The following is a 21,959-nucleotide window of genomic DNA, read 5'->3' as shown; positions in this document are numbered from 1 at the left end:
CCTTTCTCTGTTTTGTATATGGCTTTCTGTCTGTTTTACTATACATGCCTATTCTTAAGTGTATGCAGATTTAATTTTTTTCCTGTGCTATTTTCACTGGAGTACCAGAGTACTTTGTAATCGTTGATACACATTTTTACAACACTTACATTACCAGTTTTGTTTTATGAATAGGGACTTGGTGTAAAAAAAAAGAAAAAAAAGAGGAATTAGTGCTATTTTTGAGTTTTACATATGTAGGACCTGAGTATACAGATTAGTTCATATGTTTTAAGTAGTGTTTTCATCAATCCCTTTTCAATTAGGAGCACTTAACACTTCTACAGATCTCGATGGAGTGTTTGAATGCAAGCACTCAAGAAAATGAAGTGTGCATAACAAGCGAATAACTCTGAAAAGTTTGACTTAAGTGGTTTACCTCACATTGCATAAGAGCTTCATGGCAGAGGTGGGGACAGATTTCTCCAGAGTGACATTGTACTGTGCTAGCTGTGAAACTGTCCATTCACTTTTCATACTCCCCTTCCTCTTTCATTAAATATCCACAGAGCACTACATCAAAAAAGACAGGCTTCTGTGCACAAAATCCTTATTTGCTACATGAATTCTGTTTTAGTTACTGAACATCATAAAATCCTTGAGGCAGATATCTTATGGGAAATGTGTGTTTGTATAATTGTAGACTGTATCATTACTCATCCTCTATTTTGGTATGCATTAATTTCTTGCAGACAGTTTTGGTTTTGCATTACCTAATTTTGGAGTGTTTACTTTTTTCTATGTAATCTGGCACAAATAGTTATTTTGAATAGAAATTAAAAAGATTCCAATGTGATAGGAGAGTCCTACACATATCCATCATTTGGAACATTGCTGATACGTATGTCAGTGGGAAGAAATCTTTTATATTTGTAAAATCTCTGATCTGGACTATTAGGGTCATTGCTGCACTAGATGCCCATCTGCATGTGAAGGATAGAGTGAATGCTTTTCTAATGCATTGTGTTTACTACAACAGGTATTGCAATTGGATTTATGCAGAGAGGTCTTATTAGTGGTTATAGGCTCTCCTCTGTTTTTACTCTTCCCTCCCCCTTTTTTTTGATTTCTTTTGCTTTTCAATTATTTTCCCATGGTTTTTGCACTAACCATGATTTGTTTCTTGCTTCTCCCTCTTCTACTCTTTATTTTTCCCTCCTGGTTTTACCACTGTAATCTCCTTGATTGTCTTCTTTCTGTGTTCTTCAAAATGTTCTCTTCCTTTTTTTTTTTTTTTTTTTTTATATTGCCTGTTACAAAGTGGCAGAAAATTAAGAGGACAAGCAAAAGACTCTTTCCCATCCTTTCTACTGTTTAGTGAACCATCAGGATTTGGTGTCCAGGGTGAATTTCATGGAAGAGTCTTTTTAGCCCCTAAATTTCTAAGATGCAAAATCTCCACACAAACGTAATTTTTCTTTGAGAATTTTATCATCATCCTCTAGATAAGCATCCTGCAAAGAGCAGTTTCCTGACATTGATGAATTTAGACTTCTACTTTTTTTTTTATTTTGGGTTACCCACTCTCTAAAAAATTCATATGTCTGATCCATAGAAAGAAGGAATAAAAAAATCTTACAACCTTTTTTTAAATTACAAAAGTGATGTAAATTAATTCTTCCAAGTAATTGTGAAAAAGTAGATGGTATGAAGAAATATGGTTAGAAAAGATTCCTTTTTCTTACTTTTAGAAACAAATTAAAAAACCCAGAATTGTCCATTGACAATTATATTGACAAAGTTATTGTGCACTATAATAACTGAGAATCCAGAAAGCAACTTTTAGCATAACCAATAGAATGAAAACACAAACTTGCCAAGTAGTACTGTTCTGATCTAAGGACTTTTTAATATAGTGACAGAAGTGTCATAAAATAAATTTCTGGAGAATTCACAATCTTGATAGCAAATTGTTGCATGTTTTTTTTTTTTTTAAATTAAAAGTTATTCTAGAGAATTATATACTGATATTTGTTGTAGAAAGATCGCAAAAAGTAACTGTAATCTATCTCTGTATATACCCAAAATGAGGTTTGATCTAAAGTAGTTAGATCTGTGCTTACTGACTTAAGATCTATAATACCTTAAGATTAATTGGGAGCATAAATGGAGAAGCTGACAACCTGGAACCTTGACTGCTTAAAATTGCTGACCCAATTACTGCTAAGCCCTTTGCTGACATGTTAATATGTCTATTTAAACTGGTAAATCACCACCATTTCGGTGCGTGCTAGAGTTGGTCCATCAGATGAAGGAAGATGTAAGTTTAATTTAAATAATTATTGACCTATTATGACCTTTTCATTTCATTTGCACTGCTTCTCTCAAGGTAAGCAATTATATTTTTATAGTGTTGGATGGTAATCAATGTACAGGAGCTATCTTTATTGATTTAAGTAAGGCCTTTGATCTGGTAATCACTAACTATTGCTATCTAGACTGGCCTTAACTATATTAGATATTACTACAGTTATTTGGTTTTAAAATATGCTGAATTTAGAATTCTATAAAGATATTGCATCCAAAGTTAAAAAAAAATGGAAATCCAAAAGATTTGACTTCAAAAATCTTCCTCAGAAATTGGAAATAGCTTGTTTTATACAACCCATGCAATTTTTCAAGTTATAACTAAGTTTAGGTCAGCAACCTGATTTTATTTTATTTTTTTTAATATCAAGTTGATAGTCATTTTGGAATAGTTTTACTTGGAAAAGTCTGGAATTTAAGTTTTTTTTTTTAAATTTGCTACCCCTATTGAACATTTCTGGGAGAAAGATTTAGTTGATTGGTTGTTTATTTAGTTCTGCCTTACACTGTGAATTCAGAGTCACAAACTTCTGTTTGTGGATTGAAAACAATCTGAAATTCTTTCTTTTCTTTTTTTGGAAAGTGATATGCACATTCTATGAAATTTTTTAACCAATATTTGTGTCAACGTATTAGGTAAAAAAATAATTGAGATATTGTACCTTAATCATACTTTGCAAGTGGTACCTGAGTGTCTTCCAAAACATACACAGCTAACTTTTTCTCTTTTTTTTTTCTTCATTCCTCATCTACCCCCTTCTTTTTTACCTCTGGCTTAACATTCTTCTCTAGATGGGTTTACTTTTTTTTGTCTCCTCTCTTTTGTTTAAATGTATGGCTTGGGAAAGCCTGACTAGGTCTGGGTTCAAACTATCTTCAGAAATATGTGAAATTTGTGATAATTTTTGATCTGCTCCTCTAACGAGTTCCAGGGCCTCCATCCTTCCTGCAGAGGCAGTTCAGTCTTGCTGTGGTGAGCCTTGAAACTAACAGCAGTTGTTCAGAGAGGTCACCAACATAATGAAAAGGGCACTCTTGAGATATCTTGAACCACTTCCATGGATGGCCATGAAGATTAATATTGGGACCTTACATTTGACCTAATATTCTATGGAGAGTCCATGTAGTGAGCAGAGTAAATGGGGATGATGTGCTTGTGGCAGAGAGTGTAAATAAAACTGCTGCATTCTCCATTTTTTCTTTTTTCCCCCTTTTTTTGCCCCATTTTTTATTTTTGATGTGTAAGCTAAAAAATTTCAACTTGTTCTTGCTTGAGCTTATGAGAGTTGTGCCCAGGTGCATTCCTGAGAAGCAGTGGCCCAGTCTCCTTGCTGGTCACAGGTGGGAGGAGGCAGGCTCTTGCAAGCTGCAGCCTCTGCCAGCCTGTGCTGAAACAGCTGGAAATTGGTGTTTTCAACTCTGCTCACAAAGAAGTTGATGATACAGTAGAACTGATAATTAAGCACAGCAATGTTCTCCCCAGTCACCACATTTTGTGATTTCATTATCTGTAAATCCTGTAAAATTGTTATTTTTAAATAATTTTTCCTGGTTTGTGTACTGAAAGAGCACTTTATTCTTTCCTACTTGCTCTGTTTTGGTTTTAGGAACCATTCATTGCTTGTAATTTCAAAATTCTTCTGTCTGCATTCTATATTTTTATATTTTTTCATATTACTACTAGTTTTAATGGTGCAAGCAGGCAGTACTACAGTTGGTTTATCCCAGCATTGTTCAGTCACATCAACTGTTCTCTTCAATCTGTTGGTCAAAGGCTAAATAAGATGGTGAGTGAAGATTGGGACTGATCAGCAGGCTTGAGAATTCTACCTTAAGTATATCATGATCCTGTTTTAGGACTGCAGGTGTTCACAGTGGAGTGACAGATAATCATGTGTGAATCTTTTATCTCTAAATTAGTAACAGCATACTCCAAGAGAGCATTTGATTTTAAAAGAATGTACTAAAATAAATACAGGTACTAAAATAAATAGAATCCCTGTCTGCTAGCATGGCTGAGAACTAAAAATAAAAATGACTCAATAGTGGGACAGCTAATTTTATGTTGGGTAAAATTATGGGGATTTTTTCTCCTCTGTGGAAAAAAAAAAAAAAGTTAAATTCTGTGGTACTGTGATAAGCCTTGAAGTCATAAAGGATATTTACTTATCTTTTGTTATCAGCTACTGGGGTTCTTTTTTTTTTTTTTTTGTCCTTCTCAACATTGTCTCTCTATGCTGCTCCACCTTCTTTGGAAGTACTCTGCCAAAGCTAAAAGACAATATGAAAGCTTTAAATATTTCTTGTATAGCAATGACTTCACACTTGGTGTTTCACAGAGCTGTAAATCTCGTATCAGATTATTTTAAAAAACTTTTTAAAATTAAATAGCTGTAAATGAACAAAATAATATTTCATTCTGCCCAGTTATGCTATAGATATATACCAATATGAAACAGCATGTTCTTCTAAACAACCCTAACCCCATAGGTGCTCCCTTGGTCCCTCAGTTTACTACCTGGTATTCTGCAGATTTCAGGAGGGGTTGAGATGAAAGATGTCACCTGCTTGTGGTACAGCACTAGTTATATGATTGGTATTTAACATGGATGATGAAAAAAGAGATTGCCGTGTTTCAAATTAAAAATACTGAACCAAGTCATATCGTGGATCTGTGCAATCTTAGGGCTATACTTGCTAGTCTGCATTTCTGTCTTGCAAAAAAAGTTCAACTAGCTTTCACAGAGTGCCAGATCATTCAGCATTCTCTAATATGCATTGTAGGTGGCAGGTGCCAGAGTCTTTGTCATTGTGCCCCAAGGATAAGGCACTCTGCCCGAAAATATTAGATCATTCCATTTTATCTGTGTGCATAAAGCTAGAATTTTTATTTTCTCAAGTTTTCCAGGTAGCCAGAGTGAGGTCTGTAGTTTTTTTTTTTTTGACTCATGGGATATTAATAATATGAAGTTAATTTAGATGTTGTACTATGTTGCACTATGTTGCAGTATATTTTTAAACTGATCGTATACAGTCTGCAGGAAAAAGGGGAAGCATAAGCAAAGAAAAAGGATCTCTTGGTCCATCGGGTAAATTTTCAGAACAATATATGAGCATTTAGTCACGCAAGTCCCATTAATGTTAATGGTCCCAAGCTTTCTTTTATTCATCACGGTGCTGATTGCACTTGGTCAGCTCTTTATCAGTTTGAAATATTGACAGTAGGAGGAGGCGTTCCCTTAGCCAGGCCTGACTGTTGCAGTGCTCTTTTAACTTAGTCATCCTGCAAATGCTCCTATAAATGGATTTATTTCAGCAGATCCAAAATATATCAACCGGATCACCTTACCCTGGTGTTAGCCCCTTTGCATTGGCTTCAATTTGCAAGAGCATTGATTTTAAACATTGATCATTACTTATATAGTGCTCTGCTATGGTTTTGCACCGTCCTATTTATTAAACTAACCTGTTACATGTGCTGCTATTAAAGTCCTATCTTTATCTTGCTAAGAAATGATTGTTTGCTCTCTCTCTGATTATGATTTAGTTTATAAAACAAGGCTATTCTCTGAAAAGTGTGTTGGCTGCACTAACTCAAGATTTCTGCATTTTCTGCTATGCAGCTCCACTTTTCCTTACTGGTCTATATAGGACAATGGGTAATGTTTTTTAACTAAAAGAGGGTAGATTTAGACTATTTTTAAGGAAGTTGTTTACAATGAGGCTGGGGAAACACTGGCACAGATTGCCCAGAGATGCTATGTTTGCCCCATCCCTGGAAATATTGAGGATCAGTTTGGATGTGGCTTTGAGCAACCTGATCTAGTTGAAGATGTCCCTGCTCATTGCAGGCAGGGTTTGACAAGGTGACCTTAAAATGTCCCTTCCAACCCAAGCCATTATATGATTCAAAATTCTTCCAGTGCTTTCTGCAACTGATAATGTACTTATTATAGTTATTGCAAAAGAGATTTTTCTTTTGTTTGCCATATTCTTATAGAGTGCTTTGGGTGTTTTATTATTAGGATAACAGACTTTTCCTCTGCTGTCCTATGAAATCTATGCAATGCTGGTCAAGAAAGTAAATGTAGCACAAAATATTTTCCAATACTGAACAAGATGGTGAACTACAAAAATATCTTGCTGTTCTATTCTTTAATTTTCAGAGTCATGGTTATTATACCGATGGCATTCTTTGGTGCTATACAGAATGATATTCTTGCAGAGTTCAGAAAAGAACGTGCTATCTACCTCAGGGAGGAAAAAAAAGAAAAAAAGAAGAAATAATCTGTTTTTGCCTGATACTTTATATCTAAGCCTATCTGCTTTAAATTATTTGTTCTGATCATGTTTACATGCCTAAATTTTAATTAGTGTAATTCTAGGGTGGTTAGAGTTATAAAAACTGATACTTGGAGTGGAATATGTCCTCAGGTATTCTCCTGAATAAAGGAAAAAACAAGTTCAATAATAAATAGTATCACATTTTAAGATAGAGTTTTTGTCTTTTATTCATTTTTGTTTTCAGGCTTGGTGATTAATAATGCTCTTTTATTCTGGTTTACTTCAAAAGTTTCTTGATTTACTAAAAACAAAACTTCACCGGTAGATGGGTTATCACGAACAGAATGCATTCCCTTCAGTAGTAAATAATGGGAATTTTGGTGTAGTGGAGTTTTAGCCCTTAGGGGATTTTATTTTATGCATTTTCAAGTTGTTCAGTGACTTGCTACAGAGACAAGGAGGGAGGAGGGGGAATCTATTTACACAAATTACAGTCTCTGTTCCTATCAGCCCTCATAATGGGATGAACAAAATGAAGGCTAGACTGAGAGGTGCAACCATCCCAGGTAATATTTTTTTATCCAGAAACAAGTTATGAAGTGAATTGTAGAACCAGGGTGAAACCTTGTTGGGAAGATTCAAGGAGCATGTGAGCACTAAGTCTTTTTGAGAATGTCTACCACTGAGAGGACTTGTAGAAGGAAGAGAAAGTTTTGTCTTGGGATGAAAGTAATCCTTTCCACAGAAGTTTTGGCCCTGCTCAGAGGGAGTTCCTTTACAAAAGATTTCTACATTTATTTATTATTTTTTGAAGGTTTTGTTCATTATTTTTAAAATATTAAGTTCGTTATAAAAGCACCGCCTCTGCACTCAGCTTTCAAAATTAGTTGTTTCTCCTATTTGATTTCCTCCTTTAGTAGTCTTTAATATTTCTTTCATTTGTTTTGTATTTTTTTCTCTTCCAAATTGTTCCTGTTCAGAGATTGAAATATGGCAATTCAAGCTGCTTATTCCAAACTCATGTTAAATTGTTACATTAGCTTCGTTAATTTTCAAAAAAAATTTGAGTTTTCCTGTGTAAACTTTGTTATGCTACTGAACTGCATGCACTAAGGGGAAAAACGAGTTGAATGGGAATCCTGGGTGAAGCGAAGACCGCATAATTGGTTTTATGCCAGACCTTCTGCCTTTCACATAGGCGGGAAAGGGCCAGGGAAGTGTCAGAGGTGGAAATCAGGGCAGCACAGTACTCCTGCAGAATTGCAAAGTGACCATCAGCCACAGCCAGCCTGAGAAATGGCCAGGCTCAAGGCTGCTTTAAGATGGAAATGCCCAGTTCTCCTGAAATCCTCCTACCCCTAAGAGCCTCGGGATTGCTACTGCATGTTTTGGGAGGGAATGCCTTAACAGCTCCCAAGCAGCCTCTCCCCAGAGCTCTGACTGTGGGACAGGGCTGAGCTGGCTGTAAGGTTGCAGCCTTGCCAGTCCACTGCAGCCTTTCCCAGCAGTTTGGGGTGTGGATTACCCGAGGTCCCGTTGGTGGAAGCCCTACTCTGACACAGCTGAGGCACACATGCTCTTTGGGAGCCTTTGCCTCTTCTGTGGCTCTGCCATTCTGGGCTAGGCATTCCTTGCTACTGCCGTTGCAGAATTAAGCCTTTTAGCTATTCTTTTTATGTAGTCCTTTAAAGAGCATCTATAAATCAGGGATTTTGCATTGCTAAGGATGACATATTTTTTCCCATATCCCTTACACTGCTCTAGGATCACAAGCAAAACTTTAAAATAATCAGTGAGTTAATCAAGCTGGTGTCATCTGAATCCTCGGGCAACACAAGGGACAGGAAAAAAGGTGGCTTTTTACAGCACATGAGAAAAGATTGCTCCTTTTCTTTTATGTGTATCTTCCTGTGAGACATTGCAAGTGGCAAAGTGATCATACTGGAAACAAAATAATATAAACGCTCATACTTCCTAATAATGTTATATGCCCAATCACCCACTTTTTAATCTAATCTATTACAGTGTTGTAATCAATAATGATTTTTTCTGTTGCAGTAAGCCTTATATTTTGAGAAAAAGGGAGAGAAAGAAAAAATTACCAGTGAGTTTTGCAGAAGAGGAGAAATTTCCTTATTGCCATAATTCTGAATTAGTCATGGGTTCTGTAATCACTCAAGTTTTAAGTAATAATGTAAAAGCCAACTCAAAGGCAGTCTATAGCAATGAGGTCTTTAATTCAAGAATCCCTTAAGGAATTAAAAATTCTGAAAAGATGACATAGACTCAATCAATACCTGCCTGAAAATATCATAATATATGGAGGTTAAATGACATCATGCTATGTGAAGAAATTAAAAGAAAGTATTTTCAGTATTGGCCTTATCTCTTTTTATTTAGATTAATAAAATCAGTTGAATGTTAAATCTTTACATGTCTGTTTTGTATTAGGAAAAAAGTTGACAGTAGTCTGCCCTGTGGTATGTACCAACAGGTGTAGTTCAGTATTTAGTAATAAACCTAATTTCCTCTGAGTATTGATTATATCCATGAGAAAATCATGAACTCCTTACCATAGAGGGAAAAGCACTGAAACACCAAACCAATTGGCTCTTACTAGCATCTGGACATGTGGTGAAAATCTCAGTTCTAATCCTCCTCTGCGGAGTGTCTCCACCACCTGGGTAGGAGGAGGGTGTTACCTCTGTATTCCATTACTGCCAGCATTATTGTGTTCCACCCTGCTTTTCCAGGTTGGTGACTGCACACAGGACAGAGCACCTGGTTGTATCTGTCCCTTGCAATGTGTATTGATCACATTAGCTGGTTTGCTGGATGGAGCTTTTCCATGTCCACCAGAGTGCTTTCTTAAAAACCAGGGCAGAGGGAGGGTTTGGGTTGTATTTATCACTGAAATATTTCATACTATGTGAATATTCAGCTGAAGATAAATGTGATTTCATTGCCATGCTAGTTCTGTTTCATGCTTCTGTATGTGTTTAATGCTTACTATGAGTGCAGGGGTTTGGTTCTTGGGAATATGCCAGACTACAAATTGGTGACACAACCTCCACAGCTGGCTTACTGCACTGGGTCATATTTTCTATGGCACACTCTGTATAGAAGCTTGGCAGAGCAGAGTATGTTGGTGAATTTGGTGGATATGATCTTAACATATGATAAATAATATAAAATCCCCTGTTCAATTACTGGGGCTGTATATTGGGCCATGGCTTTCCAACAAATGAAAAGGAAGTGGAAACAGCAGCCAATGCTGCAGAACTACTTACAGGTGGTTCCTCCCATCCTCCCTCCCTCCCTCCCCATTCTATTTTCAAATCCAGTTCAAGGATTGTGAGTGCTGTGTCTATGACAAAATCTTCCTTCTGTGCACTGAGAAACGTTAGGGAGAGTAAACAGGGATCACACATATGCTGAAGTAGTTTCTAACAGAAGATGACTAGATTTCCTAGCTTCTCAATGCAGCACTTTCCTCTGTTTATATTCTAGATAGTGCATAGTAGTTAACTTTTGCAGTAACAGCCCCATATGTTGGCTTTATCCTGTTGGCTTTCTTGCCTTGACATGATCATTTAAAGACAGCAGGGCCAAGGCTATCTTTCAGGATTACAAATAATGGAGGAGGTCGGGGAAGGATGGAGAAGGTCTAAGAAAGGCAGATGGAGCTGGGCAGACAGAACAGCAGAAAATATGGGGCGAGGTGAATGGGGAAGAAGGAGAAACAAACAGTGCAAAAGGAAAGGACAGAGAATATAGCAGAAGGGCAGAAATGGGCATAAAGTAGGGTAGGTAAGGTCAAAGAAGAGAGGAGATGGGCAGAGGAGAGGGGCAAAAATTTGCACAAATAGTTGGACCAAGGTGAGGGCGGAAGTGGACTAGAGGTGAGCAGAACTGTGTTAGTACAAGTTGCAAATCATAACCAGGTAATGAAATATACATAAACCATTCAAGGCAAAGATAAAAATAATAACCTAAAACCAGTTCAAAGTACAACTACAAATACTACAAAATCAGCTATGAAGTCACACTTCTCAAAGTGGTACTAACTTAAATGGTCCACAAGAAATGTTCTGTGAAAGGAAAGGTAAATTGCATACCTTTGGCTTTTTCTTTTCTCACGTACTTCAGCTGCAGCTTCCCTTGCATATCCTGCATATTACCCTTGTTCAGCAGAATTTCCTGCTTTTGAGACTTGAATTTGGTAACAACTTTCCAACTTGCATCTCTTATTTTTTGTGTAGATTATATTTTAGCAGTCTTCTGGTTTAGAATTTATTTTGCATTCCTCTCATGAATTTAAACAATTCAAAGCAAATGTAAAATAAACTCTGCCTCAGGTAGGTTTCTCACTGAAGTCAGTAGATCTTTTTCCTGGTTAAGTAGATACAGACTCTGGTCTATTCTGAAATTCATATTAAGGACATAATTAACTCTTGATAGAGACCAGTAATCTAGGCAAGGCCCTAACAGTAGAATGAAAAGGAGTTTACACTAAAAAGGACCAGATGTACTTTGTTCTGATGTTCCAGAACTACATCTTGAATTAACTGACTTCACCTAGTATCTGAATCTGAGAGTGAAAAATGCTATCATCTACATGTTCAGCACAGGAGAGGTTGGGCTGAAGTTTTCTATTTCTGTTCTGTCCTGATCTGTAAGGCCCGTGCTTTCCACTGAAACTAAGGTATTGCAGACAGTGGTTGGGTAGCTCCAGATCATATTTTAAGTAAAATGTTCTGCATAATTGCTACAAAGTGTTTGGATATGTTTTCAGTGAACATTTCATGCCAAACCCCATAAAACACTTAATTCACGGGGTGTGCGGTTCCTGTGTACAGAGGCACAGGTGTAACAGAACAAAATGTAAGGCAATATTATTAACACTTCCAAAGCAGGACTTGCTGCACGCTCAAGGTGTAGTTCCATTAGATGCTAAATAGCTTAGAAGGCAATGAGAGAACCCTCACAGCTACCTATATATCCATACATAAAGCTTGCACCTGATCATTCCATTGAAATCCTTTTCTGAGCTTAGTCCCTACAAATAAAACCACTTTTAGGCTTCCTCTGGAAAAGGGTATTGTGTGAAGAATACTCAAGGGAAATACTGCTGCAAATACAACTAGATGAAAATATTATATATTCCTTGCAGTTAATTCTTAATTTGGTAGTTTTGTTGCAGTTTGCTGCTTTACTTTAAATTGCTGCTTAAACTTGAATATGTTAGCTTTTTTATTCTCAGTTCTACCATGAGTAGCATTTGTTGCTGAGTTTGTAACTTTAATCTATACTTTTTGCTGAGTGTTTGCTCTGTGGTGTTGTATTTCTGTCTGTAAGTTTTTCTGTTTTTTTCCTCCTTGTTACATTTCCATTTTAGTCCTCTAGTATTCCTCCAGACACTCATCAGCTTATTTTAGTTATTATTCTGTTCCTTATGTACACTGTCTAATCAATAATGCTCCTCACTTGCTGCAGAATTTCCACATTATTGTGCTTTCAGCTTCTGAGATGCTGTGATGGATTCTGCCTTGGCTAGTGCATGGTTGTCTGCATTTGCTGTGTTTCAGATCATTACACTGACTTTAATTTTGATGTATTTACATTTTACTCAGTTGTAATCTAACTCTTTTCCCTTGATCAGTTAAGTTACTATCTGTGCAGTGTTACATTTGTACTACTGCTGGAAATACTAACTAAAGACTTATAATTGAAGTGCTATTTACAACTACTGACCTCCAGCTCATTTCTGATTTCACTGTGATGTTGACCTTTTATAGATTGCACTGTTGTAAATCTTTGAAGTGATTCTTCTTGTCATCATATTTCTAGTAATTATGATTTGCATTGCATTAACACCTAGAAGCCTCTCCCACCTTACCCTTGTTGCATAAGATGACCTTTTTTATGCACTAATTCACATATGGGTAACAGAATACAGTTCTTTCTCTAAAGAATTTATGTTAAAATGAAGATGAATGCTTTCCTCTGTTTCCATTCTTTAAATATCAACCTTTGAATTAATGAAATTGCTCATAAAGGATTCTTACTCCTAGAAACTATTTTCTTCCTTTTCTAACAAAATCAGTGTCTTTTGAACTTTTCTAGGCTTCAAAAAGTGAATAAATAAAGATAAATAATTTAAAATGTTTGAGAGAGTTCATGTTTGAGTAAAATTTTCTCAGATTCTGCTTGGTGGGCATCAACATCAAAGAAGGCATTAAGTGAAATTTGGACTGATGTTTCCTCTTTGTTCATATTTCACTGCAGTATTGAGCAACACAGAAACAAACTTGCAGCTGATCCTCACACCAAGCAGCAGTTGATTCTGTGAGTTTCAAAATTAGAGTTTTATTTCTACTCTGGTATCTGTGCTTTGAGGAGGTGATGCTGGTTGGAAGGCATGCTCATTTTATGCTTTCCCAATGTACATAGTGGAGAACAGTTATGAATTCTGTACATAGACTGGCTTAATAAATGAATTCGAGGCAGGTCACTAATTTCTTTAATGATAGTATTGCTTAAAAGACTGTGTAAAGAGCTGGCTGTTGACTCTAATGACAGAGGATGCTCACAGATAATGGCATCACCTGCATCTTCCTATCTGGTTTCACCCTGATCGCTCATATGTTTTTGTGAGGCCTTCATTTTTTTGTTTAGATAATTCCAGGTAGGCAGACTAACCAGTTGCTTTCGAGTCTTGCCAAATTCTTAGATAACATGTGCTAATATGTTATCTAAAGTTGTCTGAATTATGTTTCTATTTTAACTGAGAAAGTTGTAAAGTACCTGTGAAAAGCCACGTTTTCTTTAAATTTTCTTTTTACTTCCCTTAAGTGCTCTTTTTACTTCCCTTAAATGGTCTTGTTTATGTGTTGAGTGTATGTTGGACAGCTTCTCTGCTCCCTAACTGCCTTCCCTAAGCAATCTCAAATGTTTGTATTACATCCTCTTCCTTGTTCACTAATTCTAGTAAACCAGTCTTTTTCAATTCATATGAAAATATTCTCATACCATGATCAATCTTGCCCTGAGCAGATTTGTTTTTTCTTAAAGAATTACTTTGCATAAATATAAATCCTTTAATGTATAAAGTAGAGTTTATTTATTTTTTCATGGTATAAAAAAGTGATAGAACAGGCCTGGAAAAGCCAGTTAATTCTGAACTGCACCTACTGATGTGCAGCATAATATTACTACAGATTGAGAATTTGCTCTTTCCGGAAGTCTTGTGATGTTCTGCATAGTGTGCAGTGTTTGGAGGAAGCTGAACTAATCCCCTCTTTTGGAAGTATTAGTGTCTCTCAAATGTCAGTAAATGCCTAGTCTCTAGGTAACTTTTCTGAATACATGCGGGCATTTTGCTGATTTTATCTGTGTGTTAGGATGTGGAGGACAAAACAGTAATGAATTTTTCAAGCATTATAGAACCTTACACAAGCTATATTGGCCACTGTTCTTCAGGAAGGAGGAATATGGAAGGAAGGTGTTTTAAATGATGGCTCTCAGGTGACATGCCCCAGTCATTGGCTGAGTACAGACCCAAGGTCTCCTAATTCCGAATCTCTTGATTTAACCACTAGGTATTGCACTATTCCTGACAAAGCATCACTCTGTTAGTGAGGGGATAAAGTGCTACTAATACATCAAATCTTATCAAATGACTTTAAACTTATCTTGGCTTTCTTTTCACCAAGGTTTGCTGTAAATCTTTTCTACTGGGGAGTAGCAGGACTTGTGTCCTTGCTAAAAGGAGAAGATTGATTTACTGTATTCATATGGAACCAGCAGATTCCTATGAGTATGGAGTAATGAATTGGAGTATCCATAAGTTTTTTCCCCATGCAACACTTTGGGAGACCTTAAAGCCTGGAATATGTTACAGAAATGCATTTGATGGAGACTTACAAATGTGTATCTTCTGCATAGAATAACAGCATAACATATCTTAGTATGAACAGTATTCTTATTCTTCAAATAATCTAATTGATTGTTCATTGGGCTCAGTCAGCCAAAAGTGGAGGGAAACTTTGTACAGACATCATTAGTTTTTCTCCATTTAAAGATTAATCATGAAGAGCTCTGGCTCTTTAATTCTGTAATTTGTATATTTAATGGGCTGCTGCAGAATCTATGACAGTAATTAGCATAGCCCGAAAACTCATTAATACGCAACAACATGATTAATGCAGCATTAATGCAAACATGACTGAAGTTATTTGGGTTATGTAGTAAGAAGATTAAAGCTAAAATGTCCTGTTTGTTTTACCAGTAGTGGGTATAATGGGGTAGCAAGCAAAATAAGAAAAAACAGGTATCAAATTAGTCATTTTAGTGTAAAAGAAACACTCAGATCTTTTCAAGAGGATTTGGAGTTTTGCTTGACAGTTGGTTTCCACAAAGAGTGTTGCATGTTTTCTCCTTTCATTCACTCACCATACTCTGTGTTTATGCTTGCTCAACATTTTAGTTTGATTTAGCTTTTTGGCAGTTTGATGTATTAAGAATACCTAAAAAAAATTCTTCATGTTGAGTCATTCTGAATAAAGTTAGACTTTTTCAAATACAGGGCTTTTGTACAGTCTAATTTAGAAACCATGGATTTTTAGATTCTCTTGGTTTCACTGTGATCAAAAAAGACAAGGGGGTCCAGTTACAGTTTGGGAAAAAGTTTAGGAACTTTATGTATGTGAGTTTATACAAATATATACATGTGTGTAAATATGATATCTACATATGTATGTGGGTTTTAAATATAATTTTATATTTCTAATAAAAAACTAAAGCAGCTTAAAAATTAAGTGGATTTACTTCATCAATGGAATGACTAACTTAGTGTAATGTTAGTGATGATACGCTTTGAAAACGTTTTTGGACACATTAGGTAACAGTAAAAAATGAAGCCTGATCCTGTATGAAAAACAGCAACAGGTCTTGCACAGCTTTGGGAAGAAGACCTTCTGTCTTCTTCTCTCAATAAAATCCAGGAAGCTATAGGCCAACACAAAGTGTGGAGAAGTCCTTGTATTCAGCAGAGGATCTTCATAAGTATGTCCAGGGAAGTCTCTTCTGAGTTTCTTCTTTTCTTCCAATTCCACTATCTATTAAGTGAAACTGCTTTGAAAACTGATCAGTTTTTGTTAAGTCTTCCTTCTAATTTTTTTCCCTACAGGTGTGTTTTCTTATATATAAAAAAATAATTGTCTCTTTTAGCTATTGTGATGACATGAGGTATCACTCTCACAGAGAGAATAGCAACAAAATGCTATTGAGGTGCATAGCAACTGAGATTTTTTACTCTCCATCTCTCCCCTTCCCAGTTAAAAGCAAATTTTGGTTCATAATTTCTATGGAAAAATGTATTTTGATTAGGCAAGAGCATTTGTATACAGTCTTAATAGTAAATAAACACTTAAGGTTTGTCATCCTGAAGGGACTACTGAGAGCCTAATGCTGTCGTCAAAATTTTATATACAATTTCTATTCATTTTCGCTGTCATTATGCACAAATAAGGCTCTCAGTGAGCATAAAGTGATCACTTTCTTTGCCAACAATTTTCTGTTCATTAGAATGTGTAATTATATAATTATTGAAACCATTTCCTATAACAATATAAGTAAAATGGAAATGCAAATTATGTTCCTACAATTGTACAATTTTGGGAAAAATTCACTGGAAATGGATGTGCTTCATAGATTATGCAAAACTCATTTTTGAAATTGCTTTTTGATTTTCAAGGTATTTGGCAGATTTCTTCCTTTTTATTTTTCCAATTTTAATGTATGCTCTTTTCCATTTATTTTCTTCCTAAGTTTGCAAGGAAATTATCCATAATATGCTGAGGTATTATTCCTGCTATTATCTATCTTGCTCATATGGGTTGGGATTTGATGTATTTATGAAAATTAAGCTAAAACTAGTCTTGCTGATCACTGACAAGGTTGGAAATCTATTTATTTGACTATTCTTAGTACTTTTGAATAGAGTTGTTCATGTGGTTATATGTAAGTTTTGGTGAAGGGTCTTGAGACTTTTGTAGATAATTTCTTTGTATTTAATTACTATAATAACTTCTACTTTTTAGCTATTTTCAACTCTGAATATCTAGTTTTAGAGAAAGGTACTTTACAGGTATTTTTTGCTGAATGGTTGAGACAAGATTAATTTTTAAGTAAGTTACTTTGCTGAAATCTCTCAAGTGGTTTTGCAGAAGATGATTTCAATTGTCTTTCCTCCCTGCCTACATTCTCCCCTCTACTCTTCACCAAAAAGTCAAAACACAGTTTTTGAGGACTCTAAATGTTTTTCTATTTTGAAATGTTTTTGACTTTTTAAAAACCTTTTTTTTAAGGAAAATTAAACTCAGTTCAGTTCATTTGGAAAGATATGTTACAGCAAGTTGTTACCCTTATATTCTGGGTGAATGATTTCTTGGTCAAATGAAACCTATTTTAAACTTTTTATTTTGCAAGAAAAAAGGATTTTTGCATTAGTCAGAAATGAATTTTATTGCTGTAATAATTATAAATTATTAGTATATGTTATGCTAATCTAGGAGCTGTTCTAATTTATTATTTTCCTGCTGACTGCCAACTGCTTCTTCTAAACTCAAAATAATCCCATGTGCTCTGTAAACTTGCCAGAAATGCAGTCAGCATCTCAAGAGCACATTTCTGCCTCTTAAATACTTTTGTGCTGGTCTTGTAAATCATACTGAAATGTGCTAGAAGAATCTGAATCCAGGTAGTCTGAATGTGAAATGCTGCTGAAATTCTGAGCCTTGCTAAACTTGCATAAGGGAAGCAAAAAGGGGGAAGAAAAATCCCACCATATGCATTTTCTTTATTGGACAAAAAAAGAAATTTTTGTGTTCTGACACATCAAAAATTAGAGTAATATTATATAATTTTACTTGTAATGTCAGCCTGTTCCTGAAAGGGACTCTCAGAGCTGTGTCCCTTGCAGGGTAATGTGCTGATGTTGCATCTCATTTGGATGCCTTTGAAAATGCCTGCATTGGTCATGTTTCACAGTCTCATTCCCATTCTAACCTGCGTGTGCCATCTTTGAAACTAGGAGAGAATTCCAGTCCCAATCTACTGCTGCATAAATTGAAAGTATGTAGATCCTGACAGAAGGTTAGTCTGCCCTAATACAATTTGGGATATTTGAAAACACTAATGCTAATAATTACTAATTTATTTTACTTGTCCTTTTTATTACTCTGTAGTCTTCTTTTCATCTTTTATGTTCACTATATACAATGCTTGTATTATTTTTTGTACAATGCCATTATAATTAAAGAAATTCAATTACGGAAATTAAATAAGTTTCTTTATTTATAATTAAAGGAATTCTGACAGCTTCTCCAATTGCAACTATAATTTGAAATGGAATGGAAGAATTTATTTGAATGACATACATAAATGTTTAATTTGTAGTAGAATTTCCTGTTGGTTTTTATCCCAGAAATGCTAAGTTCTTGTGGAACAATGATTTGTGTCACACAAGCAAGCATGTTAGGTGAATTCTTGAGTTGCAGTTCAAGTTTCAGTTGGTTAAAAGTACCTTCCTACTATGCCCCACAGATGGTCATGTTTTCCATCCAAGATTTAGTAGCATGAGTAGTGTGGCTGAGATGCAGTTTCTGTATATGACAAATTACAGAAGTAATCGTAATGTCACCACTTTATTTATGTTTCTATTTATATGTTATATTTAACATTGAAATTAAGATTTTAGACATGCATTTTGAAATAATAGACACGAGTCTTTGAGAAACTTGAAAAATGTCTCACTCTCCCCCTAGGTATGAAAAAAAAAAAAGAAAATTTATTTGGTAATACAATGTGTTTTTCAAGTTCTGTGAAACTTCTCAGATGTTGGAAGGAAAGATTTCTCTGTCCAAATGAAGTAAATCCATTTCCAGTGTTCTTTGCTGCTAAAAGAGAAAAATGGCATGCATGTAGTTGCTACAAGTCTGAATGGGCTTCTGGGTACGCTTTGTATTGACCTGGAGGTCCAGCATTAATTACTGTGTTCTTGCGAAAAATAGTAATTTCACAAGTTTTTTATCGTGCAGTGAAAATATTGTCTGTGGGGCAGAAGTTTTCTTACTATTTGGTTTCTCTCTTGTAGTCACTTCTAGAAACGTGAGAAATTATTAATATTGAACTTCCTTATCTCATGAGAAATTCCAAGGACTCTTGAGCTTAAAGGGATGAAGTCCTTTTCTTAATTCTTTAATAGGTGGCAAATTAATTTAGAAGAAAATAACGGCTCCTGACTCATCAATAATTTCTATAAAGCTGTAGCCTCTCTACAAGCAGGATTCTTCAATATCCAAAGAAAAAGAAGGCTTCTGCATAACAGTTGAAAACTTCTGTAATTACTGCAATTTTGCTGCTTTGAGCCATTTAATTTATATTTTCTAACACAATATTACAAGAATGTATGTGTACAATATATAACACAAGAATGTATATGTACAATATAACACAATACTATAAATAACACAATATCAATAACACAAGAATGTATATGTACAATATACCACCATTCTATAAAAGAATGTATGTTGTTTTTGCAGAAACTAAATTATTTTGTTTGTGTTAGTCCTTCTGCATCAGGTGTGAGGAGGGAACCTCTGGTCTTCAGAAATGTCTTTTGGTAGCTTCATAAAAATACTGTCAGCTTGTTAAATTAACTGTGCTCCCCATTGCTGGGATTAGAGGCCATCAGTCTCAGCCTCTCCAGCAGATACTGCAGCTGGAAGTACCTGGAAGCTCACAGTCTTGCAAGAGCTCATTTCTGAGCCAGGCAAAGCTGTGCTTTTCTTTAACTAGAGACGCTGTTGGCTGAGTTTTTTCATGTGCAGGAGCTACTTGTGTGCAACTGCATTTTGCAGGTGTTTCAATAGCAGGACTGATTCTCATTGCTTTGTGTCTGTGACTGCATCATGTTATTTACATGAAAACATTGGATGCAATTAGGTAGAGAGGCCAAAGGATATTCCTTTCAGGTACAAGCATAATCTAATATGAATGCGTGTCAGAATTATGAGTTTTATTTTTTTTAAATATAGGTGCTGTCTGCAATAAAATCTTTAGTAATTTATTGTTTTCTGCCTGTCATAAAATAAGGAAAATACTGGATAGTTTGATAAAGTTGGGTAAAACCCAGTTACTTACCTTGTTCTGTAAAGCATCTTATATAGAAATGTCACGGAAGTGTATAGAATAGGTGGGTGTTGCTATTACTGCCTTTTCATTTCCCTTTGCAAAAAATTGGTGCAGGAAAAGCATGGCTCTACCACACACTCAGGGATTTTATCAGAAACTAAATGGTGGACTATTGATAATGATCTGGAAAGCCCTTAATGAAGCATAGTTCATCCATTACTCCTTTGGATATTTCCAATTTTTGTTGGAAAACTATTTTCTTTTCTATGTGTTCTTTGTGCACTTAGATATGATGTTTATAAAATAATATATGTAAAATTTACATGTAAACACATACATATATCTTTTGGAACCAAAACCCTACTATTCTTCGTTCAAATCCTTGCATGCAGAAACCTCATTTCTGTTTTACCTACAGAAATATTAAGTGACAAATGAAAATCCACATCAACTTTTAAAATAGTATGCTAATATCTGAATTATGTTTTCCTAAGAAAGAAGTTACTAAACAACATTAGTCACAATTGCATATCTTTTTTTTTAGAGATGATAAGAGCTCACAAAAATTTCTCTCAAGCGCTGCCTCAGTCTGGATTAGTAAAATTTCTCCTGCAATGTGTAGCAAGGGTTTTAGGTGAACAGAACTTCCTTGATTTTGCTTTGTAATGTTGCTGCTGTTTTTAAAATTATATTTTATTTGTAAATTTTGTTGTAACTTACAAGAACCACTTTTGGCATTAACCATCTATTTGCTTTTTTCTAACCAGGTATTAAAGTGAAATTTAGAACCCAGGAGCCTGATGGTTTGATTTTTTTCTCTGCATCACCTGGCAACCAGGAGGAGTACATTGCACTGCAGCTGAAGAGTGGGCGTCCTTACTTTCTTTTTGATCCACAGGTACAACAAAAGACAGGATCCTATAAAAGTAGCTTATATAATTTACCTTTGTACTTTTTACATGCTTATCCTTGGGGATTTTTTGTTTTGTTTTGTTTTTGGGTTGGTTTTTGTTTGTTTGTTTTTTAAATTTAATTGATACAAGCTAACTTGCTTCTCAGAACCCATAGGTAACTAGAGATTTTGAGGGGAGAAAAACTGAAATACTAAATCTTTGCTGATTTTTTGTGGGGTATGCCACAATATAAGATGGGTTTTTCTGCATTTTTATGAGTGAAGTCTTTTGTCAGTGCCACTAAACACCACTACAGCTTAAACTAACAAGATTTCAAAGTTGCGCAGAACTAAGTTTTGAATTAGTTAGTAAGTTTATATAATGTTAGTCAATTATTTTTAAGCCTCTCATCTTGAGACTGTTCCCCTATAGAGATCAGCATGACACCATTATGCAAAAATATAAATGAGAGAAGTAGCAACAAAATAAAAAGTAAGGCCACAATCCCTTGCATTTCTGTTTGGGTATTTTGTGTTTTCTGGGCACCCAAAAACTGGATCTCCTTATGGAATTAAAAAACATTATGGCCTCACTTATATTTCATAAATATGCAAGAAACTCTAAATAATTATCAGATTTTTCTCACCTAGTCTTAACCTTTGCCTCCTGAGCTCTGCCACAGTCACTCTGTGACCATGTGGAGGTGTTGTGCAGTAGTGAAAATCCCCTTCAGCTTTGGAACACCTATAGAAGAAGCAAGGTGCTGCACAGAAGCAGGCTTGTATGTGATCCCAATGCTAGAAAATGTTAAATCTGCTTCTAAGCCCAAGATACACACTTCTATTAATTCTGCAGCATTTACAAGCAGGCTTTATCTTATTGTGTACTTCAGATTTGGGCCCCAGCTTAATGTTGTTAATATTGTCCTCATAAACATTTTAATAGACACTAGTTCTATTTTTGCTCTCTTACACCTATGCCTTCTTTAAACTGAAAAGAAAGTTTTATTTCTTTTGGAAGGTCTTTTGAGGTTTATTTAGATTTTTCTGTTGTTGTTTGATGGTTAATTGGAGTGGCTATCTTTCAATTGACGTTTTAATGCTTCAAATAGTATTCCTAGTCCTTCTTTCAGATTTGCTTCTTTTAAAGTAGCTTTATGTCAAGTTGTTTAAATCATTCCCTAGAAGATATTTTATTTGTTTGGATCCACAGTATCGGGGGAATGGGAAGGGGGAG

At 35.3% G+C, this 21,959-nt stretch overlaps 1 protein-coding gene across 10 annotated transcripts in view; it reads left to right on the top strand.

Moving 5' to 3' along the window:
- Positions 1-21,959, top strand: part of USH2A (usherin) — a 373,658-nt gene that overhangs the window by 107,675 nt on the left and 244,024 nt on the right. For all 10 annotated transcript variants that reach the window (XR_013181496.1, XM_077175908.1, XM_077175909.1 and 7 more), the window contains one exon: positions 20,598-20,728. Coding sequence is in view for 9 of the 10 variants with exons in the window: in XM_077175908.1 (XP_077032023.1) it covers positions 20,598-20,728 (131 nt within the window). In the remaining variant the exon portion in view is untranslated. The remainder of the gene's footprint in view (positions 1-20,597; positions 20,729-21,959) is intronic.

The sequence above is a fragment of the Agelaius phoeniceus genome, chromosome 3 (genome assembly GCF_051311805.1).
Source record: "Agelaius phoeniceus isolate bAgePho1 chromosome 3, bAgePho1.hap1, whole genome shotgun sequence".
In the NCBI taxonomy this organism is placed as follows: Eukaryota; Metazoa; Chordata; class Aves; order Passeriformes; family Icteridae; genus Agelaius; species Agelaius phoeniceus.
This window is presented reverse-complemented; position numbering and strand designations above follow the sequence as displayed.